We start from the raw sequence: 26147 nt of genomic DNA on the forward strand, positions 1-26147 counted from the left end.
CTCTGACGCAGCTGGGAATAGAACCCAGGCCCCTTTTCATGGCATTCCATCGCTCTAACCACTCAGCTATCGGGGCGAACCTCACTTGCACAAAGTTTTCAAGTGCTGCTAACTTCATTGGAGAAGTGTGCATCTTGTAACACCTAAACACTTAACAAAAACATATAATTTTATCAAAAATCTAGTTAACACACCAGACTGTACACAAAAGAACAATATTCAGAAAATCATAATGCATATCAGTCATTTCCTCGAGCTCAGTGCACATTATGCTTCAGGTAACTGGAGCTCTCTCTTCTGGTGCTCCACCACAAATGCTCACACATCCTCAGATGACATACCAGAGAAGGGAGAAACAAGGCTAGTGACTGCTGGATTCATTTCTAGAGCCTGTTACCTTAATACCTCTGTTTCCTCATTTTTTCCACTATTTTACTATCTGAAACCATTTTATCCACCATTAATTGAGCTACCTGATTCAGCAGTGACTGTATAGCCTCCTCACTGGTAACACCTTGTATCTGCGACTTTACCACTGCCTCAGAGTCACTCATCTTCTCAAGTCGGAATTAATACCTCAAACCAATACAAAAATAATAATCCACTAATAACTGAGATAAAACACTCCACAACCCATGTATACTACCAATCTACTTCTGTTTAATCATGAGGCACCTGGACTTTCTATATTGCCTAGCCATGTGTCCAAGACAATTACACATGAATGGAGCAATTGATACAGATACAGCACAAAGGGCAAATGCTCAAGCACATTGCACTCTGTACAATGCACAGCTAATAAGCCTTTATTTCTATAATTACCCTTATACTGCAATAAGCTCAATGGTCCCTCTGGTTTTACAAATGTGATCCTACTATTATCGTGCTCCGTAATCCTTGACCCCAGGAATGCCTCCACTAAAGCACAAAATAGTCTCATTCAATCCAAATGACGATGCTGTAGGTTGTGGCTTGAATGTTGCACTGCAGGGCTGGCACACCATCCGCTGTTGATCGTGGCAATGTCAGCACCCCTGACACCTTTCTTAAGTACCCATGGAGTACATGGTGGTGGTGATAGGCTGGAGGGCCCAGTGGAAATGCTGTTGACAGTAAAGAATGACTTTATTGAACTCCAGCACATGATGTGTCACAGCACAGTAAGGCAGACACACCTCTCTCTGTTGTCCCTGGTCAGCACTGAGATACAGGTGGCAGCTTCCACCTTGGATGTTTAGCTGGTGCCCTGCAGTGCTGACAGCAGTCTTTAGAGGCTGCCAACATTTACGTCAGTGGCATGTTACTTCCCCTGGTGGCATGGAGACCTGGTGACCCCTTGCTCCCCACACATCACCATGGCAGCACATAGAGACCACTGTCTAAGGGGTATGGTTTGCTGCCCTCTGGTAGGTGCCACGTGGTGAATGGTGCTGAGGTGGCAAGTCCGACTCAGACGTCAGCTGACAGAAGGCACATATGGCATTTTAGCAGAGCTGTGGCATGAAGTCCCATGAAGGACTCAGTGCTAGTGGCAGGCACTGCATGGTTTCAAACCCAGGTTGCTGCTGGTGGTGCCCAGTTACCTCGCTGACCAGCATAGCTCTGGCATTGTGGTGACGTTACTGGTCTCTGGCAACAGAAAGTGCCCCCTGCTTCAAACTTTAGTTTTAAGTGTAAGCCTTGGCATACACTTGCTTCACTGAAACCCAGCACTTAATCACATCACCCATCACAAGAGTCTTTTCCTCATGTAGTGGCATTGTCCGGCTCCTACACGGTTACCACTGTGTGGTGCAGCTTACTACTGCCCTCAGCTATTCTTGTATCACAATCCACTTGCGTTTCTGTTATTGTGACCCACATGTTGTCACATTGGCGGCTACTGGCTCATGGCTGCTAACACAACACTCCACAGTGACTGCCTAACTACTTGTTATTACTTTATAACTTTTGCTCAAAAACTGGGTAGTAGCACTAAAGCTGCATTTGTCTGGCAATAAGGGCCTAGCACCTGGCCTGATGGTGTGGGACACCACTGGATACACAACACAGTCCCCTCTGACTCACATAGCCTGTAATTTGGGCAGCAGGATTTATGTTTCTGACGTGTAAAGGCTAGTAGTTGTGCTTTAGCCTTGAGGCCTGCCTTATGTTATCTTCCAACAAGTTAATGCAAGATTGCATTTTACTCATGTTGTCCTGACCTACATTGATACAGAAAGGTGTTCAACTGTTGGCCTGGCCAGTATGTTCTCTTGGTTTGTGACTCTTTGAAAACATCTGGTCATGATAGGTTGCATAGAAAGTTGTATTCGTGCACTTGCCAGCCACTATGATGAAATGTAGCGCAGAATCAAAGCAGCATCATATAAAGTACTTGTATCTGTCATCCAACACGCAATGCCTAGACGTGTTAGAGCCATTGCTGCAACCACTAGCAGCAGTTGTGTGTACTAAATTACATGTCCTGAATACCCCCAAATCACCTACAGATTTATTCATGTATTCTTTCTCCTATAATGTGCATGCACAATAAATAACAGTCCATTATTTACCATCCTTCTTGTTATTGCTCTTTTAAAGGCCAAGAGTGTAAATGAATAGAAAGTAAGAATCTTGAAGAACAATGAGTTAAAGTTAATGCAGACTAACACTTAAGGTGTTGTGATGTTGTCTCAACATATCGGCAAGCATAATTATAACTAGGAGACATGACAGAAGTACAAAATGTAATGAAAATGGCCAGCGCTGTGCTGGAAAAAATTTTGCCTTTGTGTCAGCTTTCAGCACTCCAGTGTTACCAAAGTATCATATACTAGCTTTATTCGACCAAAAGAAATGCTTTTGATTCCAACATACTTACAATGTTTAACATTTCATAAGTTTGGCCATATACCATAGCCAGGCATTTCTCAGAAGTTTCTGTAAGGCAATCTGTGAACCACAAATCACGTGCTTTCCCCCAAACATTTTGCTGTAACTGGTGATGTAGCCATCTGGTTGAAACTGGGAATTTCCAAAGTTTAGTAGACAGAGAAAAAATTGAGCAAACAAAGTAACAAGATGCATGTCATATACTACAGCCAAGAAGGATATCATGGGATTTCAAACACATAGTTAAAATAGGTCATTTGCATATAGTTTTAGTTGTGGTCTTCAGTCCAGAGAGTGGTTTGATGCAGCTCTCCATGCTACTCTTTCCTGTGCAAGCTTCTTCATCTCCCGGTACCTACTAAAACCTACAGCATTCTCAATCTGTTTAGTGTATTCATCTCTTGGTCTCCCTCTGTGACTTTTACCCTCCACAGTGCCCTCCAACACTAAATTGGTGATCCCTTGATGCCTCAGAATATGTCCTACCAAGCGATCCCTTCTCCTAGTCAAGTTGTGCCACAAATTTCTCTTCTCCCCAGTTCTATTCAATACCTCATCATTACTTATGGGATCTACCCATCTAATCTTCATTATTCTTCTGTAGCACCACATTTCGAAAGCTTCTATTCTCTTCTTGTCTAAACTATTTATCGTCCACGTTTCTCTTCCATACATGGCTACACTCCATACAAATACTTTCAGAAATGACTTCCTCACACTTAAATCTATGCTCAATGTTAACAAATATCTCTTCTTCAGAAATACTTTCCTTGCCCTTGCCAGTCTACATTTTATATCCTCTCTATTTCGACCATCATCAGTTATTTTGCTCCTCAAATAGCAAAACTCATTTACTACTTTAAGCATCTCATTTCCTAATCTAATTCCCTCAGCATCACCCGACTTAATTTGACTACATTCCATTATCCTCGTTTTGCTTTTGTTGATGTTCATCTTATATCCTCCTTTCAAGACACTGCCCATTCCATTCAGCTGCTCTTCCAAGTCCTTTGCTGTCTCTGACAAAATTACAATGTCATCGGCGAACCTTAAAGTTTTTATTTCTTCTCCATGGATTTTAATTCCCACTCCTAATTTTTCTTTTGTTTCCTTTACTGCTTTCTCAATATACATTTTGAATAACATCGGGGAAAGGCTACAACCCTATCTTACCTCCTTCCCAACCACTGCCTCCCTTTCATGCCCCTCGACTCTTATAACTGCCATCTGGTTTCTGAAAAAATTGTAAATATCCATTTGCTCCCTGTATTTGACCCCTGCCACCTTCTGATAGAGAGTATTCCAGTCAAAATTGTCAAAAGCTTTCTGTAAGTCTACAAATGCTAGAAACGTAGCTTTGCCTTTCCTTAATCTATTTTCGAAGGTAAGTCGTAGAGTCAGTATTGCCTCACGTGTTCCAATATTTCCACTGAAGAGGTTACAGTTGTATGGTCAGTATTGCCTCACATGTTCCGACATTTCTACCGAATCCAAACTGATCTTCCACGAAATTGGCTTCTACCATTTTTTCCATTTGTCTGTAAAGAATTCATGTTAGTATTCTGCAGCTGTGGCTTATTAAACTGATAGTTCGGTAATTTTCACATCTGTCAACACCTGCTTTCTTTGGGACTGGAATTATTATATTCTTCTTGAAGTCTGAGGGTATTTCGCATTTCTCATACTTCTTGCTCACCAGATGGTAGAGTTTTGTCTTTCAACAACATCTTTGCCTCCACACTTCTGCCTCGACTTACATCTCTGCTCTTACACTGTGCCTTTAAATATGTCTGCTTGTGTCTGTGTATGTATGGATGGATATGTGTGTGTGTGTGTGTGTGTGTGTGTGTGTGTGTGTGTGTGTGTGCGTGCGTGCGTGCGTGCGTGCGTGCGCGCGCGCGCGCGTGCGCGCGCTCGCGTGCAAGTATATACCTATCCTTTTTTCCCCCTAAGGTAAGTCTTTCTGCTCCCGGGATTGGAATGACTCCTTACCCTCTCCCTTAAAACCCACATCCTTTCATCTTTGTCTATGTATCTATCTCTCTCTCTCTCTCTCTCTCTCTCTCTCTCTCTCTCTCTCTCTCTCTTGAAGGAGCCACTGGCTCCAAAAGCTTACATGTGTATCACCTTTTATACGTGTGTTCTCCTGCTGCCACTTGATAAATATATTTTTTATCTATCCTATTACATTTTCAGAAATTGATTATTTTCATTGATATACATGATTACTCTGCAATTTGCAATTAAGTGACTGAGAAATGGTTCATCAAGCCACCTTCAAGTTACGTCTCTGCTGTTCTACTTTTGAACAATGCACAGGAAAAATGAGGAGGCACAACTCAGCTACCAGAGCAGACTGTCCCCTTGACAGGAACTGAACAACAGTAAATTCAACCAATTTACAAACATGTTTCTAAGAAGTCACTTCTAACAATTTGCTGTTGACTGGATCATAAGATTGCATTCCATAAATGTTGAACATAATGAAAACTCTAGACACACTACTTAGATCAGAGGTTCCCAATATTTCTGACACCACTACACCTGAAAAAAGCACATAGAACCAATACACCCAACAGAGTTTAACATCTAATTTAACTTATAGCTTTCGTCCATTAAAGCCTTTGTCAGCAGTAGACACACACTGTGGTTTCAGTTCTCTGAGATTGCAGACGTGTGTGCAGGTTGCGTTTGCATGAGTGTGTGTGCGTGTGTGTCTACTGCTGACAAAGGCCTTAATAGCCAAAAGCTATAAATGAGTGAATCTTTTTGTTGTGCCTATCGCGGCTCAACATCTCTGCTATGTGGTGAGTAGCAACTTTCCGTCTCTGGTATTATTATTTTAAGAATAAGTTGAAAGAGGTGGTGTGGTATGAGGTACATATAGTTATAGGTATAGATTCATAGTAAATTTGTGTCAAGATTTGAAAGCAGTTTTCCTAAAAAGTTATTCATAAAAACCCAATTAAAAAGGTGACTAAAATATCAAATAAGTGGAAAAGAAGTATTTATGTAAAGATGAAAAAAGTTAAGAGCAGGCATTTCATGTATTTCACAAAAAATACTGTAATATTTTAAGGAGAGGCCTAAAATTTTTTAATGAAAATGCAAATCATGCCAGATCAATAATGCAGATAATAAGATTAAACTGTACAGGATATTGTGAACTGATACATGGGACAACTATTCAGTGCACAGTATATGATCACAATCAAACTAGGTGACAATGTTATGACTAATAATTCACAAGTTGCAAGTATATTTAACAATCACTTCCCAAATATAGCAACAAAATGGGGTCGAATGGTTCTGTTGAAGAATCATGAGAACTGTTATAATGTCAAGTCGAACACATGTATTTCAAAACGACACAACACATCTAAGTCACTGAGCAAGTTGACAAAACAAGACATGTGAACACAGTAACATTCGAATAAGCACTGAATCCAAGTCTAGCAGCCGCTGGCTGGCTGGCCGCTTAGGTGGTGCGGCTGCTGCATGGCTGGCAGACAGCGCCACATGTAGAGGATGCATGTAATTATGCAGCGGCACTTTGAATGGTCGGCGAGTCACAACACTTTTCCCTGCTTTGAAATTTTTTCACTGGTCTCGATGGAGGTGGCCTGTGGATTGCTCACATCCATAGGCGTTGTTTGACTGGTCGTAAAGTCTCGAGGAGGAGGCTTCCCATATGGACAGATTTGTCCCCAATGATAACAGGTCACGATGACAGGAGACATAGGGGTCGAATCTGCTAGGGCCCTGTGCACCAATCTGCCCGTTGCGGCAAGTCCAGGTGTTATAACAGGAGACATGGATGATGTGTCGGCCTCCATAGGAGAAGGAGGCTAGTAGATCGGCTCCGACAGATGATGGTCATCCAGTTCCTGTATGGGCACGTCTCCTGGTGGCATCCGTTCTTGTACTGGCACCGAGATGACGGTGAGAGGTCTGCGTTGTGAGTAATGAGAGATGCCAAGATCCTGAACGTCAGGTAGCCGAAGTTGGTGTAGCACCATTCAGAACAGGCGTTGCTGCACACGAGGTCGAAGCTGGTCCGAATGACGCACTGCAACCTCCGTGTGCGTCTGGAATTCATACAGGCATTGGCCATGGTGTTGTAAGATGCGGCCCGACCTCCATTTTGGCCACCTGCCATATCCCCGTATCCAGACAAGGTCAACGGCGGTGAATCGGCCAAGAGAAGACACCCGCGACCTTGAGGTGGAAGGCTGCAGAAGATGAAATAGGGTGCGAGGCTTTCGACCATGTAAGAGCTCAGCCGGGCTGTGGTCGCCCATGGGGATGAAATGGTAAGAAGCCAGAAACTGGAGAAGCGCATCATCAGCAGCAGAAGTCAGGAGTTTCCACATCTGAGCCTTAAATGTGCAGACCAGTCGTTCAGCCTCACCGTTTGATTGTGGATGGAACGGAGGGGCCATGACATGCATAACGCCGTGACGAGCACAAAAATCTGCAAATTCGGAAGAGGCAAATTGTAGACCATTATCAGTAACAAGAGTGGAGGCGAGGCCTTCCAAAGAAAAAATGTGGGCGAGAGCACTTGTGGTTGCCGCAGTGGTAGGCGACGTGCAACGGACAATAAAAGGAAAGTAAGAGTAAGCGTCAATTACAAGGAGCCAATAAGTACCTAAAAAAGGTCCTGCGAAGTCAGCACGAATGCTATCCCAGGGCATGTCAGCCGAAGGCCATGGTGACAAAGATGACTTCGGGGCAGCAGCCTGTGACACACAAGGGCCACAGACAGCAACCATGTGCGCTATTTGAGAGTCGATGCCAGGCCAGTACACTTGACGGCGCGCCAGAGATTTTGTGCGAGAGACACCCCAGAGCCCTTGGTGAAGGAGGTGCAAGGCCGAAGCACGCAAAGATGTAGGTACCACCACACGCGGCGAAGCATTGTCGGTGGAAAGGAGGATAACACCATCCCTAGCCTTGAGACGGTAGTGCAAAGCGTAGTAGTTCCACAACAGGTCACAAGTCTTAGCGGACGGACGATCTGGCCAACCCTTCTGAATACAGCGTAAAACCCGGGAGAGGGTAGGATCAGAACCCTTAGCAGCCGCCAGATGGTCCCTGGTGATGGGGAATCCGTCCACAACCCGCTGCTTGGCAACATCCAGGTGGAAACACAAAAGTTCGTCCCTATTGAATGCCAGATCAGGACCCATGGGAAGGCAAGACAGTGCATCAGCATTCACATGTTGACCCCTCGGCCGGAAATGAATCTCATAATTGAAACAAGACAAGTAAAGAGCCCAACGCTGGAGGCGGTGTGCAGCCTTGTCGAGAAGTGACGTTGATGGATGAAACAAGGAAACAAGTGGCTTGTGGTCCGTAACAGGATGAAATTTGGATCCATAGAGAAAAAAACCAAACTTATGAAGAGCATAAATAATGGCCAAAGCTTCTTTTTCAATTTGAGAATTCTTTTGTTGAGCATGCGTGAGTGTTTTGGAGGCATAAGCAATGGGTTGTTCAGAGCCATCAGAAAAACGGTGCGCAAGGACTGCACTTACCCTGTATTGAGAGGCGTCTGTGGCAAGAACAAGGTGTTGGCCAGGGCGATAAGTAACCAAGCACGGGGCCTGTTTCAGCATAGTCTTCAATTTCTGGAAAGCCGCATCGCATGACTCGGACCAGTGAAAAGGCACGTTTTTATGCAATGGCTGAGCCACTGACACAGGTTACGGTAAAAATTTGTGATATATGCTATTTTCCCCAAGAAGGCCTGCAGTTCCTTAACAGATGTAGGGCGAGGAAGGGCATCGATCGCAGCGACAGTTTGCTGAAGCAGACGAATACCATCCTGAGAGAGTTAAAACCCCAAGTATGTGATAGATGCCTGAAAAAATTGTGATTTCTGAAGATTACACTTAAGACTGGCAGTCTGTAAGACATGAAAAAGTGTGCAGAGGTTCTGAAGATGTTCTTTAGTGGTGGAGCCAGTGAAAACAATCTCATCTGTGTAATTTATACACCCAGGGACAGGGAGCAATAATTGTTCCAAGAACCACTGAAAGAGAGCAGCAGTGCTGGCAACCCCGATTTGCAATCGTTGGTATTGATAGAGGCCAAAAGTTGTGTTACGGACCAGAAACTGACGGGAAGTAGCGTCGAGAGGAAGTTGATGATAAGCTTCCGAGAGGTCAATTTTAGAAAAATACTGGCCTCCCGCAAGTTTAGTGAACAATTCTTCAAGTCGGGGCATAGAGTACGTGTCGATGAGGCATTGCGCATTGACAGTGGTTTTAAAATCGCCACAGAGACGAATAGCACCATTGAGCTTAGCAACAGGAATGGGCCGAGCCCAAAAAAATTTAGGCTGAGCAGTGCGTTTGAGCATGGTATGAGCTTCAAAGTCATTTACACTACCTAACCCAGGAGAAAAAGGGATGAAAAGGTCAGCAACAAGGAAACCAATTGAGCATAAGGAATGGCATCAGAGATGATAATGACAGGGTCATTTATGGAGAACCCAAAAATGCGAAAGGCATCGAAACCGAAAAGATTCTCTGTGTTACTCTGGTCGACCACAAATATGGAAACAGTGCGAACGATGGATTTGTAAGGTACCTCAGCATTAAATTGCACAGGTGATAGGAGTGGTGAACCCAACTGAAGATACGTCTGAGAATTAATGATAGTGGCAGCAGAACCAGTATCCACCTGCATGCAAACCTCTCGACCAAGTATTTGGACAGTGAGGAATAACTTCCCTGAAAGGGAAGAAGTACAATGGACAGACAACACAGAATCAGAATCAGCATCATGTTTATGAACATCATGTATGCGGTCGGATTTGCAAATGGAAGACACATGACCCTTCTTTTTGCAATTGTGACACACAGCCCAACGTTGGGGACAATCCTCCCATGAATGTTTCGTAAAACACTGCAGACATGAAGGAAGTTGCTGGGGGTTTTGCTGCAGTTTCTTAGAGTTTTTTACGGTTAGGCTGAGGCTGCTTGTGGGAGCGTACTGCAGCCACGTCGGCTGGCAGGGACGCACCGCACATGTCGTCAACAGCGCACAGAGGTTGTATTTCCCCGACGTCACCCCATGCCTCTATTTGCACTCCAGCAGCGTGAGAAATTTCAAAAGACTGCGCGATTTATAGGACTTCATCTAGAGTCGGGTTTGCCAACAGAAGGGCACGTTGCCTAACTTCTTTGTCGGGCACCGACCGGATAATAGCAACCTGTACCATGGAATCGGCATAGGATTCTTTGTGAATGTCAGTAACAAATTGACACTTTTGACTGAGGCCGTGAAGTTCAGCAACCCAAGTATGATAGGATTGATGCGGTTGTTTTTGACAACGATAAAAGGCAACATTAGACACTACCACATGTGTTTGCTTTTGAAAATAGACAGACAGTAATGAGCACATTTCAGCAAAGGACAAAGACAAAGGAGCCAATTGCGACAACAACCAATACATTTGAGGTGAAATCCAGGAAGGGAACAGAGACTTACATGTTTGTTCGTCCGTGACATGAAATGCCAAGAAGTGTGTTGAAGACGTTTTTCATAATCAGATCAGTCTTCCACCGTCTCATCGTAAGGAGGAAAAGGAGGTATAGACAACGACAAGTAACGCCCTGCATTTGACGTTGCGACGAAATTGCGAATTGCCGATGTTAGAAGCGTTTGCTGTTCAATGAGACCTTGCAATAGTTGCTGGACAGTAGCCAATATATTTCAAAACGACACAACACATATAAGTCACTGAGCAAGTTGACAAAACAAGACATGCTAACACGTTAAAATTCGAATGAACACTAAGTCCAAGTCTAGGGGCTGCTTGCTGGCTTGCCGCTTAAGTGGTGTGGCTGCTGCATGGCTGGCAGACAGCACCGCATGTAGAGGACGTGCGTAATTGCGCAGCGGCACTTTGAATGATCGGCGTATCACAATAAAAACATATTAAAAATGTCATTCCACAAAACTTTGAGCAACAATAATTAGCACAACATCCTTTACTGAACTTAATAGAATTATAAAAGTTCTCAAAAATTAAAGCTCTTATGGTGTTGATAGAATTTCAAACAGAATTCTGAGCAGTTGTCGTAACTATATTATTAATGCTGTTAGTGGTGTATGTAGTGCTTCACTGGCACAGGAATTTTTTCACTCATTAAAATATGCCATTGTTAAACCTCATTATAAGAAATGTGAAATAAAAGACTCGAATTATTACTGCTCGGTTTCTTTACTGGTGTCTTTTTCAAAAATATTCTGAAAAGTAATGTACACAAGTGTAGTCTTACATTTCAACAGAAACAATTTACTTGGTACACCGAAGATTGGATTCCAGAAGGTTTGCATGACTGAAAATGCCATTTGTACACTCACTCACCAGATATTACAAGCCTTAAAATATTGCCAGTTTGTATGTTGTGTGATCTGTTCAAGACGTTTGATTGTATAAATCATGTTACTCTCTTAGAAGAACTTAAATTATGACTATACAAAAAAAAAGATTTGAATTGTAGTTCAAATAGAATGCAAAATGTGTGCTGAATAATTTAGTCAGTGTCAGAAGGAGAGAAAATTTTCTGACAGAGAAATCATGAAAAGAGTCACACAGGGTTCAATTTTTGGTCTGCCTCTGTTCCTTAACATTCATCAGGCAGAACTGGCACATTTCTCAGATGATACTTGTGTTACAATAAATCTCATTAAAGAGAAAGTAATGAAACAAGTTAATAAAGTTCTTCAATAAAATCATTAAGTGGATCTCTGAAAATAGATTCTCCCTTAGATTTGAGAAAAGTCACTGTATCCAGTTCTGTATAACAAATAGCCATACAAATAACTGAAGTAACATATGAACAGGAGCCAGTAAGCATGTTAGAATGTTCCAAATTTTTGGGTGAAAACTTGGAACTGGAACAGACAATCACTAAACTGATCAAACAATTAAGTTCATCTAATTTTGCTCTTCATAGAAGTGCTACTCTTGGAAACAAACTAAACAGCCTCCTAAAATTGGCATATTCCCATTTAATAATGTCTTATGGAATTATTTCCTGGCATAACTCATTACTTACAATGAAAGTAAGCATTGAGAGTATTATGTTGTGATCACCCAAAGTCATCAAGCTTTCGCAACCCAAGGTTGCTTCATCAGGAAGGAGGCAATGAGAGGGAAAGACGGAATGATGTGGGTTTTAAGGGAGAGGGTAATGAGTCATTCCAATCCCGGGAGCGGAAATACTTACCTTAGAGGGAAAAAAGGACAGGTATACACTCGCACACACACACACATATCCATCTGCACACATACAGACACAGGCAGTCATATGTAAATGCAAAGATGTCGGTCAAGGTGGAAGTACAATTCAAAGATGTCGTTGAATGACAGGTGATGTATGAGGGGTGACAACTTGAAATTAGCAGAGGTTGAGGCCTGGTGGGTAACGGGAAGAGAGAATATATTGAAGGACAAGTTCCCATCACCGGAGTTCTGCTAGGTTGGTGTCAGTGGGAAGTATCCAGATAACCCGGACAGTGAAACACTGTGCCAAGATGTGCTGGCCATGCACCTAGGCATGTTAAGCCACAGGGTGGTCCTCATTACCAACAAACACTGTCTGCCTGTGTCCATTCATGCGAATGGACAGTTTATTGCTGGTCATTCCCACATAGAAGGTTACACAGTGTTGGCATGTCAGTTGGTAAATCACGTGGGTGCTTTCACATGTGACTCTGCCTTTGATCGTGTTCGCCTTCCGGGTTACAGGACTGGAGTGGGTGGCGGTGGGAGGGTGCATAGGACAGGTTTTACACCGGGGGCGGTTACAAGAGTAGGAGCCAGAGGGCAGGGAAGGTGGTTTGGGGATTTCATATTGATGAACCAAAAGGTTACGAAGGTTAGGTGGACGGCAGAAAGACACTCTTGGTGGGGTGGGGAGGATTTCATGAAGGCTTGGGTAACCAAGAAGGCGTCCTCTAAGTGACCTATAAATAGGTTGGTGTACGAGGGGCCCACACACACACTAAAGAAATTCATCATAAATAATTAATCTCTCAACAATATGACAAGAATAGTGATGTCGTTACTTGCAATATTTGAGAAAATGGGCTTTATTACCCATTAGTAAAACTGTTAGGTACTCAGAAAGGCATTCAATATTCATCAACAATATTTTTTCATGTACCTAATAATATAAAATGTCTGACTGGTATCAAAACAAGTTTTAAACCTAACTTAAAATCATTTCTTCTGGACAATTCCTTCTGTTCCAGAGAGAAAATTTTATGTGAAAACCACTAGCCCATAAAAAAGGGGGTAAGAGAGAGAGAGAGAGAGAGAGAGAGAGAGAGAGAGAGAGATGCATGAGTAGGACTGAATATGTTCATTAACATTAAATTTAGGAACTTGTAAATGAGCAGCATGTGGCCATCCACTGAAACTAATACGTATACGTATCTTTTAATCTGACTTCTTCGACAACATATCAGTAAAAAAAAATCATTCCTGTCTCTATAGAAAATGTAACTACTAACCAACCCACCCCATCACACACACCTGTCAACACTTCCGCAAAAGGTGCACAGTGCAGTGACCCATCCTAGCCAATATCTGACATTGTGGGAGTAGCACCACATCACAAAAGATGCACCAGTATGACTTGTTCATTTAGACCAACAAAATTCCATCATAAACTATGTTTGATCAAGAATCTTAGCTCTTTCCCTCCTGCACCAGTCATCCAAACAGTCAACAAATTTTATTTACTCCTTTTGAAGAGTTGTAGAAGCTGTAATGGTAGCATTATGTTAGAGTTGCATTGTGATAGTAGTATTCCAAAAGCTGATGAAGGTACACACAATGGTGACCAAATATTAGATTAGATTAGGTTCAGTTTTCATTCCATAGACCCAAAAATGAGGTGATTCTCATGGGTGAGGAACATGTCAAAATGTTATTTTATTGCAATATAGTCTGGCCAGATCTGCAACCCAGAAGAATTTTGTGGAGACTGATGCCAGCAGCAAAAGCTTGTGCTGTACAAGAATCAATATACTTGTATCTAATATTCATTTAACAGAGACTTACTAAAGAGTTCTTGACAGACATGAAACATATTTTTAAAAAAGTAAAACTCTAAATTGTAACTTAGACAGTGTATTATTTGTCATCAGTCTCAATGCTCTACTCATACTTAACCTTTTCTAAAATGTTGAAGAATATTTCTTTATCCACCTTCTTGTACAGTGACATATTTCAGCCAGTATATTCAATTATTAGTAATTTGTTTCATGAAAACCCACTTTAGTAGACTTTGTTGATTTTTTGATCTCAACAAAAAGATTTTTTGATTACAAAGCTTTTATGGAAAGTGGTACTTCTTTGGGTGATGCAAGTGTATTACTGAAATTGAAGAAGAAGTGTAGTTCATCAGCAGCATTTCATCTTTAGTGGGACAGGGCACCACTTCACTACAGTTGTCCTCCATATGTATGCTGTTACTCACAACTAGTAAAGAGTATCAGTAATGCATAGCGAAGGTAATATATTGAGATTATGTATTCTATTTTAGTTTCATTTCACTGCTGAAAATAAATGGAGTTAATAAAACAAAACACAGAGGAACATTTGCACTTTCAGTTGCTACAAAAAACTGTGCATACATTATGTGATAAGTGAAACAATTATTGTAGTGAATATCATCATACTAAATATCATCATTAATGCCTCACAGTTGAATTTAAAGGCAGTGAGTGTACCTCTCCTCATGTCCAATTTAATATTATGTTCCTCTGTTCTTCTAGCTGATGCTGGACATGGGCTTTATAAGAGCTGCTAGCCCAGGATTTTTTCATCTGTTACCTCTTGGAGAAAGAGCTTTGCAAAAACTTGTTAACATTGTTGAAAAGTACATGCAAACTATTGGTGCACAAAAAATACTATTACCATTATTGACAAATGCACAGTTGTGGAAAGCATCAGGTTTGTTTAAACTTTGTTATGAAGTACCATAATTTAACATTAATTGAGAGAATATGTTGCTCATGTTAACAGCAGATTTGTTAAAAATATACGAAGCTTACTGCCATTTGAAGAGTAAATGTGTGTGTGTGTGTGTGCCTGTGTGTGCATGTGGGAGGGTGTGTCTTTGTGAACATTAGCTACATAAGAACAATGCAGTGTGATCATATTGTGTATCATCTACTATCTCTTTCATGAGATTAACTTTCTTCATTTATTCTCTATACTAAAGTACTGTGACATATAATGCACATACAGTAACATTGTACAACACACAGCAACTTCTGCTTGCTAGATGACATTTACGCTCTCTGGGAAGTGGTTAGTGGAGCAAATGAATATCAGATGTCTCTCTGTATAGCTTTTGCAGATTTTGGAAAGGCCTTTGATTTACCTAACCATTCTGCTGCTGTACAAACCTTAGCTGAGAAAGGGGTAGAGGTGGATACTAAAATCCTGTCCCTATATACAAAACTTCTACAGCTTTTGTTAGGGTCAGGGAACCAACTTAAGACTCTCCAATCCACATAGGACGGAAATGAGGTGATACTATTGTTATGACTCGCCGATCTTTCAAAGTGCCGCGCACAGTTACACACATTCTTTACATGCGGCGCTGTCTGCCAGCCATGCAGCAGCTGTGCCACCTAAGTGGCTAGGCAGCCATGGACTGCTAGACTTGGACGCGGTGTTGATTTGACTCTTCCAGTGTACACACATCTTACTTCGTTTATGTGATCTGTGACTTACATGTATTGTGTTGTCCTAGAAATATCATTGTTCGATTTGACGTTATAGCAATTGGTGGCGAGGTAGTGAATTTTTCTTTTTCATCGTTGACCCACGGGTGCCATGGCTAGTTTAGAGCAACTATTGCAAGGTCTCATTGAACAGCAAACGCTTCTCACATCGGCGATTTGTGATTTCGTCACAGCATCCAATGCAGGGCGTCTTCGTCGTTGTCTATCCCTCCATTTCCTCCTTACGGCGAGACGGTGGGAGACTGGTCAGATTACGAAAAACGTCTTCAACAGCACTTCCTGGCATTTCATGTAGCGGATGACCAAACATGTAAGTCTCTGTTCGTTTCATGGATTTCACCTCAAATGTATCGGTTGTTGTTGCAGTTGGCTCCCTTGAAAGATCCTCCGTCATTGTCCTTTGCTGAAATGTGCTCACTTCTGTCCATATATTTTCAAAAGCATAGGCATGTGGTAGCCTCTTGTGTTGCCTTTTATCATTGTCAAAAACAACCGAATCAATCCTATCGTGCCAAGGCAGCTGAACTTCACGGCCTCAGTCGAAAGTGTCAATTTGTTACTGAAGTTCACAAAGAATCCTACGCCGATTCCATGGTACGGGATGCTATTATCGGCGGCCACCAAAGAAGTTAGGCAACGTGCCCTTCAATTGGTGAATCCAACTCTCGATGAGGTCATATCCACCTTCCAGTCTTTTGAAGTTTCTCGTGCCACTGGGGTGCAAATAGAGGCATGGGGTGAAGTCGGGGAAATACAACCTCTGTACGCTGTTGATGCAATGTGTCCCCGCCGGCCGACATGGCTGTAGTACGCTCCCAAGCGCAGCCTCAGCCTAACCCTCAGCAAACCTCTAAGAAACTACAGCAAAACCCCCGGCAACTTCCTTCATGTACGCGGTGTTTTACGACATTCACGGGAGGATTGTCCCCAATGTTGGGCCATGTTTCACAAATGCAAAAAGAGGGGTCATGTGTCCTCTGTTTGCAAATCTGGCCGCATACCTGGTGTTCATGAGTGTGACACTGATTCTGCTTCTGTGTTGTCTGTCAATTGTACTTCCTCCATTTCAGAGAAGTTATACCTCACTGTCCAAATACTTGGTCGGGATGTTCACATGCAGGTGGATACTGGTTCTGCAGCCGCTATCATCAATTCTCAGACATATTTTCAGTTGGTTTCTTCAATCCTATCACCTGTGACTAGGCAATTATGGACGTACAATAAACAGAAGATTTCTGTCTTGGGAAATTTGATGCTGAGGTATCTTACAAATCCATCGTTCATACTGTTCCCATATTTGTGGTAGACCATAGTAACGTGGAGAATCTTTTTGGTTTCGATGCCTTTCAGGTTTTTGGGTTCTCCATAGATGACTCTGTCAATATCGTCTCTGATGCCATTCCTTATGCTCAACTGGATTACTTGTCAACGACATTTTCGTCCCTTTTTTCTCCTGGGTTAGGCCGTGCAAACAACTTCGTAGCTCATATCACGCTCAAACCCACTTGGGGTTTCAACTCTCTCGGGATGGTATTCGTCCGCTTCAGCAAATTATGCCCTTCCTCGCCCTACATCCGTTAAGGAACTGCAGGCCTTCTTGGGGAAAATAGCATACTATCACAGGTTTTTACCATCTGCTGCTTCGGTGGCTCAACCGTTGCATCACCTGTTGCATAAAAACGTGCCCTTTCACTGGCCCGTGTCATGCAATGCAGCTTTCCAGAAACTGAAGACTATGCTGAAACAGGCCCCGTGCCTGGCTACTTATCGTCCTGGCCAACATCTTGTTCTTGCCATGGACGCATCTCAATATGGGGTTTGTGCAGTCCTTACGCACCATTTTTCTGACGGCTCTGAACAACCCATTGCTTATGTCTCCAAAACGGTCACAGATGTCCAACAAAAGTATTCTCAAATTGAAAAAGAAGCTTTGGCCATTATTTATGCTCTTCATAAGTTTGGTGTTTTTCTCTATGGATCCAAATTTCATCTTGTTACGGACCACAATCCACTTGTTTCCTTGTTTCATCCATCAACGTCACTTCCCGACAAGGCTGCACACCGCCTCCAGCGTTGGGCTCTTTACTTGTCTTGTTTCAATTATGAGATTAATTTCTGACCGACTGCTCAACATGCGAATGCTGATGCACTGTCTCACTTTCCCATGGGTCCGATAGGGACAAACTTATGTGTTTCCACCTGGATGTTGCCGAGTAGTGGGTTGTGGTCGGGTTCCCCATCACCGGAAACCAGCTGGCGGCTGCTACGGGTTCTGATCCTACCCTCTCCCGGGTTTTACACTGTATTCAGAAGGGTTGGCTGGATCGTCCATCCCCTAAGACTTCTGATCAGTTGCAGAACTACTACGCTTTGCATTACCGCCTCACGGCTAGGGATGGTGTTATCCTCCTTTCCACAGACAATGCTTTGTCGCGTGTTGTGGTGCCTGTGTCTTCGTGTGCTTCGGTCTTGCGCCTCCTTCACCTCGGACACTGGGGCGTCTTGCACCAAATATCTGGTGCGCCATTATGTGTACTGGCCCGGCATCGACTCTGAAATTGCACACATGGTCGCTGCCTGCGGCCCTTGTGCGTCACAGGCCGAAGTCATTTTTGTCCCCATGGCCTTCGCCTGAGAAGCCCAGGGAGTGTATTCATGCTAACTTCACAGAACCTTTTTAGGTACTTATTGGCTTCTCGTTATTGACACCTACTCTAACTTTCCTTTCATTGTCCGTTGCACTTCGCCTACCACTGCGGCAACCACCAATGCTCAAGCTCGCATTTTCTCTTTGGTAGGCCTTCCCTCTACTCTTGTTACTGATAATAGTCCACAATTTGCCTCTTCCGATTTCGCGGATTTTTGTGCCTGTCACGATGTCATGTATGTCACGGCCCCTCCTTTCCATGCCCAGTCTAATGGTGAGGCTGAACGACTGGTCCACACATTTAAGGCTCAGATGTGGGACCTCCTGATTACTTCTGCTGCTGATGATGCAATTCTCCAATTTCTGGCATCTTACCGTTTCACCCCCATGGGCGACCACAGCCCAGCTGAGCTCTTACATGGCCGACAGCCCCGCGCGCTACTTCATCTTCTGCGGCCTTCCACCTCATGGTCACGGGTGCCTTTTCTTGGCCAGTTCACCGCCGGTGACCTTGTATGGGTACGGGGATATGGCAGGCGGCCAAAGTGGAGTCCTGGCCGCATCTTATGACACCATGGCCGATGCCTGTATGAAATCCAGACGAACACGGGGGTTGCAGTGCGTCATTCGGACCAGCTTCGACCTCGTGTGACAGCAACGCCTGTTCTGAATAGTGCTACACCACCTTCGACTCTACCTGACGCTTGGGATCTTGGCATCTCTCATTACTCACAACGCAGCCCTCTCACCATCATCTCGGTGCCAGTACAAGAACGGACACCACCAGGAGACGTGTCTATACAGGAACAGGATGAGCATCATATGTCAGAGCCAATCTACTCGCCTCCTTCTCCTACGACCTCCAACACATTGTCCATGTGTCCTGTTATAACACCCGGACTTGCCACAATGGGCAGATTGGAGCACAGGGTTCCAGCAGATATGACCCCCACGTCTCCTGTCATCTCGACCCGTTATCATCGGGGACACTTCCATCTGTACTGGTAGGCTCCTCCTCGAGACTTTACGGCCAGCCTAGCAACACCTATGGATGTTAGCAATCTACAGGCCACCTCCATCAAGACCGGTGCAAAAAATTCAAATGGGGCAAAAGTGTTGTGACTCCAATCTTTCAAAGTGCTGCCGCGCAGTTACGCGCGTCCTTTACATGCGGTACTGTCTGCCAGCCATGCAGCAGTCGCGCCACCCAAGTGGCCAGCCAGCCAGCAGCCGCTAGACTTGGACGTGGTGTTGATTTGACTGTCCCACTGTACACACGTCTTACTTCATTTTTGTAATCTGTGACTTACATGTATTGTGTTGTCCTAGAAATATAATTGTTTGACTTGGTGTTAGAGCAACTATCTTCCACAAGTTGTCCTCTGCTGTCCTATAAATGGCAATGTCAGAATTGAGATGGGAAGGATCAGAAATTAGAATCAGTGGAAAAATATTTAACAAACTGAGATTTGTGGATTACTTTACTGGTACAGTGCGACATACCCTCTGTCATGCTCTTCGTAGTGGTTCACTGAGTATAGATGTAGATGTAGGTAATGGGTCTCACCTCAGAATGTCAGGCAGTGTGACTGAACATATATCTTTCCAAAACAAATGTTATGCGTAAATAAATGGAGTGTGGTTGGAAATGTACAATGGTCCAGCCATGTAACCAGACAAATGGTGGACCAATGGACAAAGATGGCATAGGAATGGAGTTCAAGACACAAAGACAAACAGTGAGAAACACAGCCAGACCAATAGGGCAAAGACCTACAGAAGTTCAGTGGAGATAGCTGGCTGAATGTCGCTCAAGACTGTTTCTCATGGAAAATGAAGTTGCAGATATACCTGAGCTCAGTACTTGGAGAGGCCACTTCATTGAACGACAGAAATATCTGATGATGATCAGTGCCATTTTGTTTCAGCTCCTCTAGCAGTGTGCTGTGGCACTGTGGTGCTTGATTTCAGTGTGTTCCAGGAGTGCAGGCATATATCTGCAAACAAGAAACAATTAATTGCATAACTTTATTTTTCAAGATGGTGATTAAAACTTTGACTACCCCTTATATTGTTCCAATAGCTAGGAATATGGAGTACTGTTTTCAATTTTCACTGTTCCTATCAGCAGTGCTGTGGTTTTCGCTGTAAAAAAAGTATGATTTCAGCCACAAAGGCCTTTATCAGAACCAAACAACAAACACACACACACACACACACACACACACACACACACACACACACACACAGTGCAACTCTCACACACATGACCATATTTATATTTTCTGGCTGCCAAGGCCAGGCAGAGACTGTGGACATGTGTGTGTCAGAGTTAGATTTATGTAACAGTGTGTGTGCATATTGTCCAATTCCAATGAAGGCCTTTTTGAGTGAAAGCTTACTCTTTTGATACTCTTTTTGTTGTGCCTATTTGCAACTCAGCATCTCCACTGTATGGTGAGTGGCAATCTATCCTTTTCATAATATTGTCATTATCCCATCCAGAATTTTCCATTATTTGAACGTAGTTGAAACTTATACATAAACATACATGTTATTAAAAATTGGTAAGTGTTGTCTGCTATGTTGACTTGGATACTTGTAGTGTGTTGTGCTGTATGAACAAATCAGAATAAAGTAAAGATGATGTGTTTTTCATAATCTTTATATTGTGTGGAAGTGGTAGAAAATACTACCTGTCCCTGCTGGGTCTATGTTTAGAAATTTTAAAAGTTTGCTTTCTGTCTAGTAATCATTCTTCCGTTTAGTATTAATCATTTGTTCTCTTGTGATAAAACCCATGCTATGTGGCTCCAACAATACAGGGTTTCTTATGTCTTGTGACAAGTTATATACTACCTTTTAAAGGATTTTTTTTTTTTTAATTTCTTTACTTGTTCCACGTCCACGAGGACCATTTCACTTGGTATTTGTGGAAGTACATTACATTGACATGACAAAAGTCATGGGATACCTCCAAATAAAATGTAAAGCCTCCTTTTGCCTGGAGTACTGCAGCAACTTGACATGGCATGGACTCATCAAGCCATCGAAAGACCCCTGCAGAAATATTGAGCCATAGTGCCTATATAGCCTTCCATAACTGTGTAAGTATTCCCCGTGGAGGATTTTGTGAATGACCTGACCCCTTGATTATGTTCCATAAATGTTTGCTGGGGTTCATGTTGGGTGATCTGGATGGCCAAACTAGTTGGTTGAATTGTCCAGGATGTTTATCAAACCAATGACAAACAGTTGTGGCCTGATGACTTGCCACATTGTCATCCATAAAAAATTCATTGTCGTTTTGGATTGTGAAGTCCATGAATGGTAGCAAATGGTCTCCAAGTAGCTAAACATAACCATTTCCAGTCAACTATCAGTCCATTCCATGTAAACACAGCCCACACTATTATGGAGCCTCTGCCAGCTTGCACAGTGCCTTGTTGACAGCTTTGGTCCATGGCTTCATGAAATCTGCACCACAGTCAAACCCCACCATCAGCTCTTATTAACTGAAATCGGGACTCATCTGACCAGACCATGACTCTTCATTCATCTAGGGTCCAACCAATATAGTCACAAGCTAGGAGTGGTGCTGCTGGTGATGTCATGCTGTTAGCAAAGGCACTTGCGTAGGTCGTCTGCTGCTGTAGCCCATTAATTTCAAATTTCACAACACTGTCCTAATGAATACATTCGTCGTACATCCCTCATTGAGTTCTGCAGTTGTTTCATGCAGTGTTGCTTGTCAATTATCATTAACAACTGTACAAAAACACGGCTTTACTTGGTCATTAAGTGAAGGCTGTCGGCCACTGCATTCTCTGGGTTGAGAGGTAATGCCTGAAATTTCGTATTCTCAGCATGCTCTTGACACTGTGGATCACAGAATACTGAATTCCCAATTAATTTCCAAAATGGAATGTCCCCTGCATGTAGCTCCAACTGTTATTCATTCAAAGTCTGTTATTCCCATCATGCAGCCATAATCACATTGGAAACCTTTTCACATGAAATACTTTAGTTCAAATGACAGATCTGCCAATGCACTGCCCTTTTATACATTGCATGTACGATACTACCACCATTTGTATATGCATTTATCGCCATCCCATGAGTTTTGTCATCTCAGTGTACTATATTTGTTTTTCTTTTAATGTGTATTCTTGTTTTTCTAACATGTTCTACATCCTGGAGGATCTCCTTACCGTGGATTTACTGGAACAAAAAGTACATTTAATTTAGTCTAATCTTATATTTACAGCTCTTGGTAGTCGGAATCCTGTGATCTTTAGTTTCTCTCTGTATTGATTTCTTGAGGGTATTTTTCATTTTTGTTCGTTTCATAACTTTTGTGTAAGCACACTGTTGACACTATTCTAGATAAGAACACAATATTCCAAGGGTGGTTCTATGAACCTGTGGCACATTTTTGATGCTGTTATATATATTCTCTTTGAGTGGAAATGAATTTTGTGTAATAACTTAAATGTATACTTTCGATATATGCTATTGGCCTGTGCCGTCTGTTTAATAGTCCACTAGCATACCTGGCTTATTTGTGAGAGGCTGAAAAATAGTGATAGCCATTATTCTTTTCAGTTACATGTCTTATGAGATATAAAATCCCAGCTATCTAAAGTGTAATTGTAGAGATAAAAAAATTTACTCATCAAGCAGCTTCAGGAGAAAACATATGTCAATGTTAACTAAATGTACAAGATTTCAAAGCCAGTGACTCCTTCTTGTGGCAGAAGAGTTGAAGCGGAAGGAAGAGGGCTGGCAAGGTTTAGAAAATAGGGAGACTTCGGAAAAGTCATCCAGCATCATGAGGCAGGGGAGACTTACCAGATGGGATGAGAAGGGAAGACAGATTTTTGGAGAGTGCATTGTACAAGATTTGAAAACCTACAAGCCTCAGTTGGAAGACAGAGGTTACTGACAAAACCATCGTGCAAGAGCGGAAAGCTAAGTGCATTATATGTGTAAGAGATGGAGGGCAGAGAAAAATTGACAGGACAGAAAGTAAAAGATATGGAAAACTGAAAGGGAGTGAAGAAAGGAATAGTTACTTAGAAGGAACGCTGAGACTGAATAAATTAATGTGAATTAAGGCCAGGTGGATGGCAGGAACCAAGAACAAGTTGTAACACAATCTAGTCCCAAAAAGAGGTTCATTCTGTTTGACATTTTGCCCACCACAGCAGAAGTGATAAACACATGTTACAGGAAGATATTGACTGTTAAAGATCCCAAACTGTGCGATAGTTGTTTTCCACTGTGCACATGTCAGCCATATTATGTATCTTCAATATGTCCTCACATCTGGTAATATGACAGCTGGCTTATAAGAACAGAAATATGTTGGTTGGTGTTTTTTTTGCTGGCTGTTCAATGTTCAACATGCACTTGAGAATGGATATAAAGCTGAAATCATGATTGTGTAAAATAAAGAAACAGTTAACAATCAAATGACAGCAATTTCTTGCAAAAATTCTGCATGTCTGTGTGGTCCCCCTTGAAGGAAAGTGTTGTGACACGCCGATCATTCAGAGTGCCACCGCGCAGTTACGCACGTCCTCTACATGCAGCGCTGTCTGCCAGCCATGCAGCAGCCACACCACGTAAGCGGCCAGCCAGCACCCTCTAGACTTGGACTCAGTGCTCATTCGAATGTTACCATGTTCACATGTCTTGCTTTGTCAACTTGCTCAGTGACTTATATGTGTTGTGTCATTTTGAAATATATTGGCTACTGTCGAGCAACTATTGCAAGTCCTCATTGAACAGCAAACGCTTCTAACTTCGGGGATTCGCAATTTCGTCGGGGCATCAAATGCAGGTCGTTTCTCATCGTTGTCTATACCACATTTTCCTCCTTACGACGAGACGGCGGAAGACTGGTCTGATTATGAAAAATGTCTTCGACAGCACTTCTTGGCATTTCATGTCAGGGACGAACAAACATGTAAGTCTCTGTTCCTTTTCTGGATTTCACCTCAAATGTATTGGTTGTTGTCGCAATTGGCTCCTTTGAAAGATCCTGGGTCTTTGTCCTTTGCTGAAATGTGCTCATTTCTGTCTGTCTATTTTCAAAAGCAAACGCATGTGGTAGCCTCTCGTGTTGCCTTTTATCATTTTCAAAAACAACTGCATCAATCCTATCCCTCTTGGGCTACTGAACTTCACGGCCTCAGTCGAAAGTGTCAATTTGTATTTGACGTTCACAAAGAATCCTTTGCCGATTCCTTGGTACGGGATGCTATTATCCGGTTGGCGCACGACGAAGAAGTTCGGCAACGTGCCCTTCAGTTGGCAAATCCAACTCTAGATGAAGTCCTATCCATCCCGCAGTCTTTTCAAATTTCTCGCATCACTGGGGCGCAAATAGAAGTGTGGGGTGACGTCAGGGAAATACAACCTATGTGCGCTGTTGATGACACGTGTGATGCGTCCCCGCCAGTCGACGTGGCCGCAGTACACTCCCACGCACAGCCTCGGCCTAACCATAACCAACCCTCTAACAAACTGCAGCAAAACCCCTGGCAACTTCCTTCCACGGAGTTTTAAGAAACATTCACGCGAGGATTGTCCCCAACGTTGGGCTGTTTGTCACAATTGCAAAAAGAAGGGTCGTGTGTCTTCAGTTTGCAAATCCAACCGAATACATGATCTTCATGAACATCACACTGATTCTGATTCTGTGTTGTCTGTCAATTGTACTTCTTCCCTTTCAGGGAAGTTATTCCTCACTGTCCAAATACTTAGTCGAGAGGTTCGCATGCAGGTGGATACTGGTTCTGCTGCCACTATCATTAATTCTCAGACGTATCTTCAGTTGGGTTCACCACTCCTATCACCTGTCACTTGGCAATTACGGACGTACAATAAACAGAATATTTCTCTCTTGGGACAATTTGATGCTGAGGTATCTTACAAATCCGTCATTCGCACTATTCCCATATTTGTGGTCGACCATAGTAACGCAGAGAATCTTTTGGTTTCGGTGACTTTCGCGTTTTTGGGTTTTTCATAGATGACTCTGTCAATATCATCTCTGATGCTATTCCTTATGCCCAATTTGATTCCTTGTCGATGACATTTTCGTCCCCTTTTTCTCCTGGGTTAGGCCATTCCAACGATTTTGTAGCTCATATCACGCTCAAACCCACTGCTCGCCTAAGTTTTTTCGGTCTCGGCCCATTGCTGTGGCTCTTCGTGATCGGGTAAAACGGGAGCTGGATCGTCTCACTACTTCAGGGGTCTTGCTTCCTGTCACTTCCAGTGAGTGGTCCTCTCCTGTCGTTGTCGTTGCTAAGCCCAATGGTGCTATTCGTCTCTGTGGCGATTTTAAAACCACTGTCAATGCGCAATGCCTCATCAACACTTACCCTATGTCCCGACCTGAAGAATTGTTCACTAAACTTGCTGGAGACCAGTATTTTTCTAAAATTGGCCTGTCAGAAGCTTATCATCAACTTCCTCTCGACGCTGCTTCCCAGCAGTTTCTGGTCCTTAACACGTCTTTTAGCCTCTATCAATACCATCGATTGCCATTCAGGGTTGCCAGTGCCCCTGCTCTCTTTCAGCGATTCTTGGAACAATTGTTCCTCCCTGTCCCTGGGAGAGTAAATTACATGGACAACATTGTTGTCACTGGCTCCACCACTGAAGAACATGTTCAGAACATTCGAACATTTTTTCATGTCTTACAGACTGCCGGTCTTAAATGTAATCTTCAAAAATCACAATTTTTTCAGGCATCTATCACATACTTGGGGTTTTAACTCCCTCGCAGTGGTATTAGTCTGCTTCAGCAAACTGTCGCTGCAATCGATGC

At 42.9% G+C, this 26147-nt stretch overlaps 1 protein-coding gene across 2 annotated transcripts in view; it reads left to right on the forward strand.

Annotated features, from left to right (window-relative positions):
• The window catches only part of LOC126266962 (probable proline--tRNA ligase, mitochondrial), a 102042-nt gene that overhangs the window by 24171 nt on the left and 51724 nt on the right, over positions 1 to 26147 (forward strand). For both annotated transcript variants that reach the window (XM_049971685.1, XM_049971686.1), the window contains exon 2: positions 14680 to 14857. In XM_049971685.1, coding sequence (XP_049827642.1) covers positions 14680 to 14857 — 178 coding nt within the window. The remainder of the gene's footprint in view (positions 1 to 14679; positions 14858 to 26147) is intronic.

The sequence above is a fragment of the Schistocerca gregaria genome, chromosome 4 (assembly GCF_023897955.1).
Source record: "Schistocerca gregaria isolate iqSchGreg1 chromosome 4, iqSchGreg1.2, whole genome shotgun sequence".
NCBI lineage: Eukaryota > Metazoa > Arthropoda > Insecta > Orthoptera > Acrididae > Schistocerca > Schistocerca gregaria.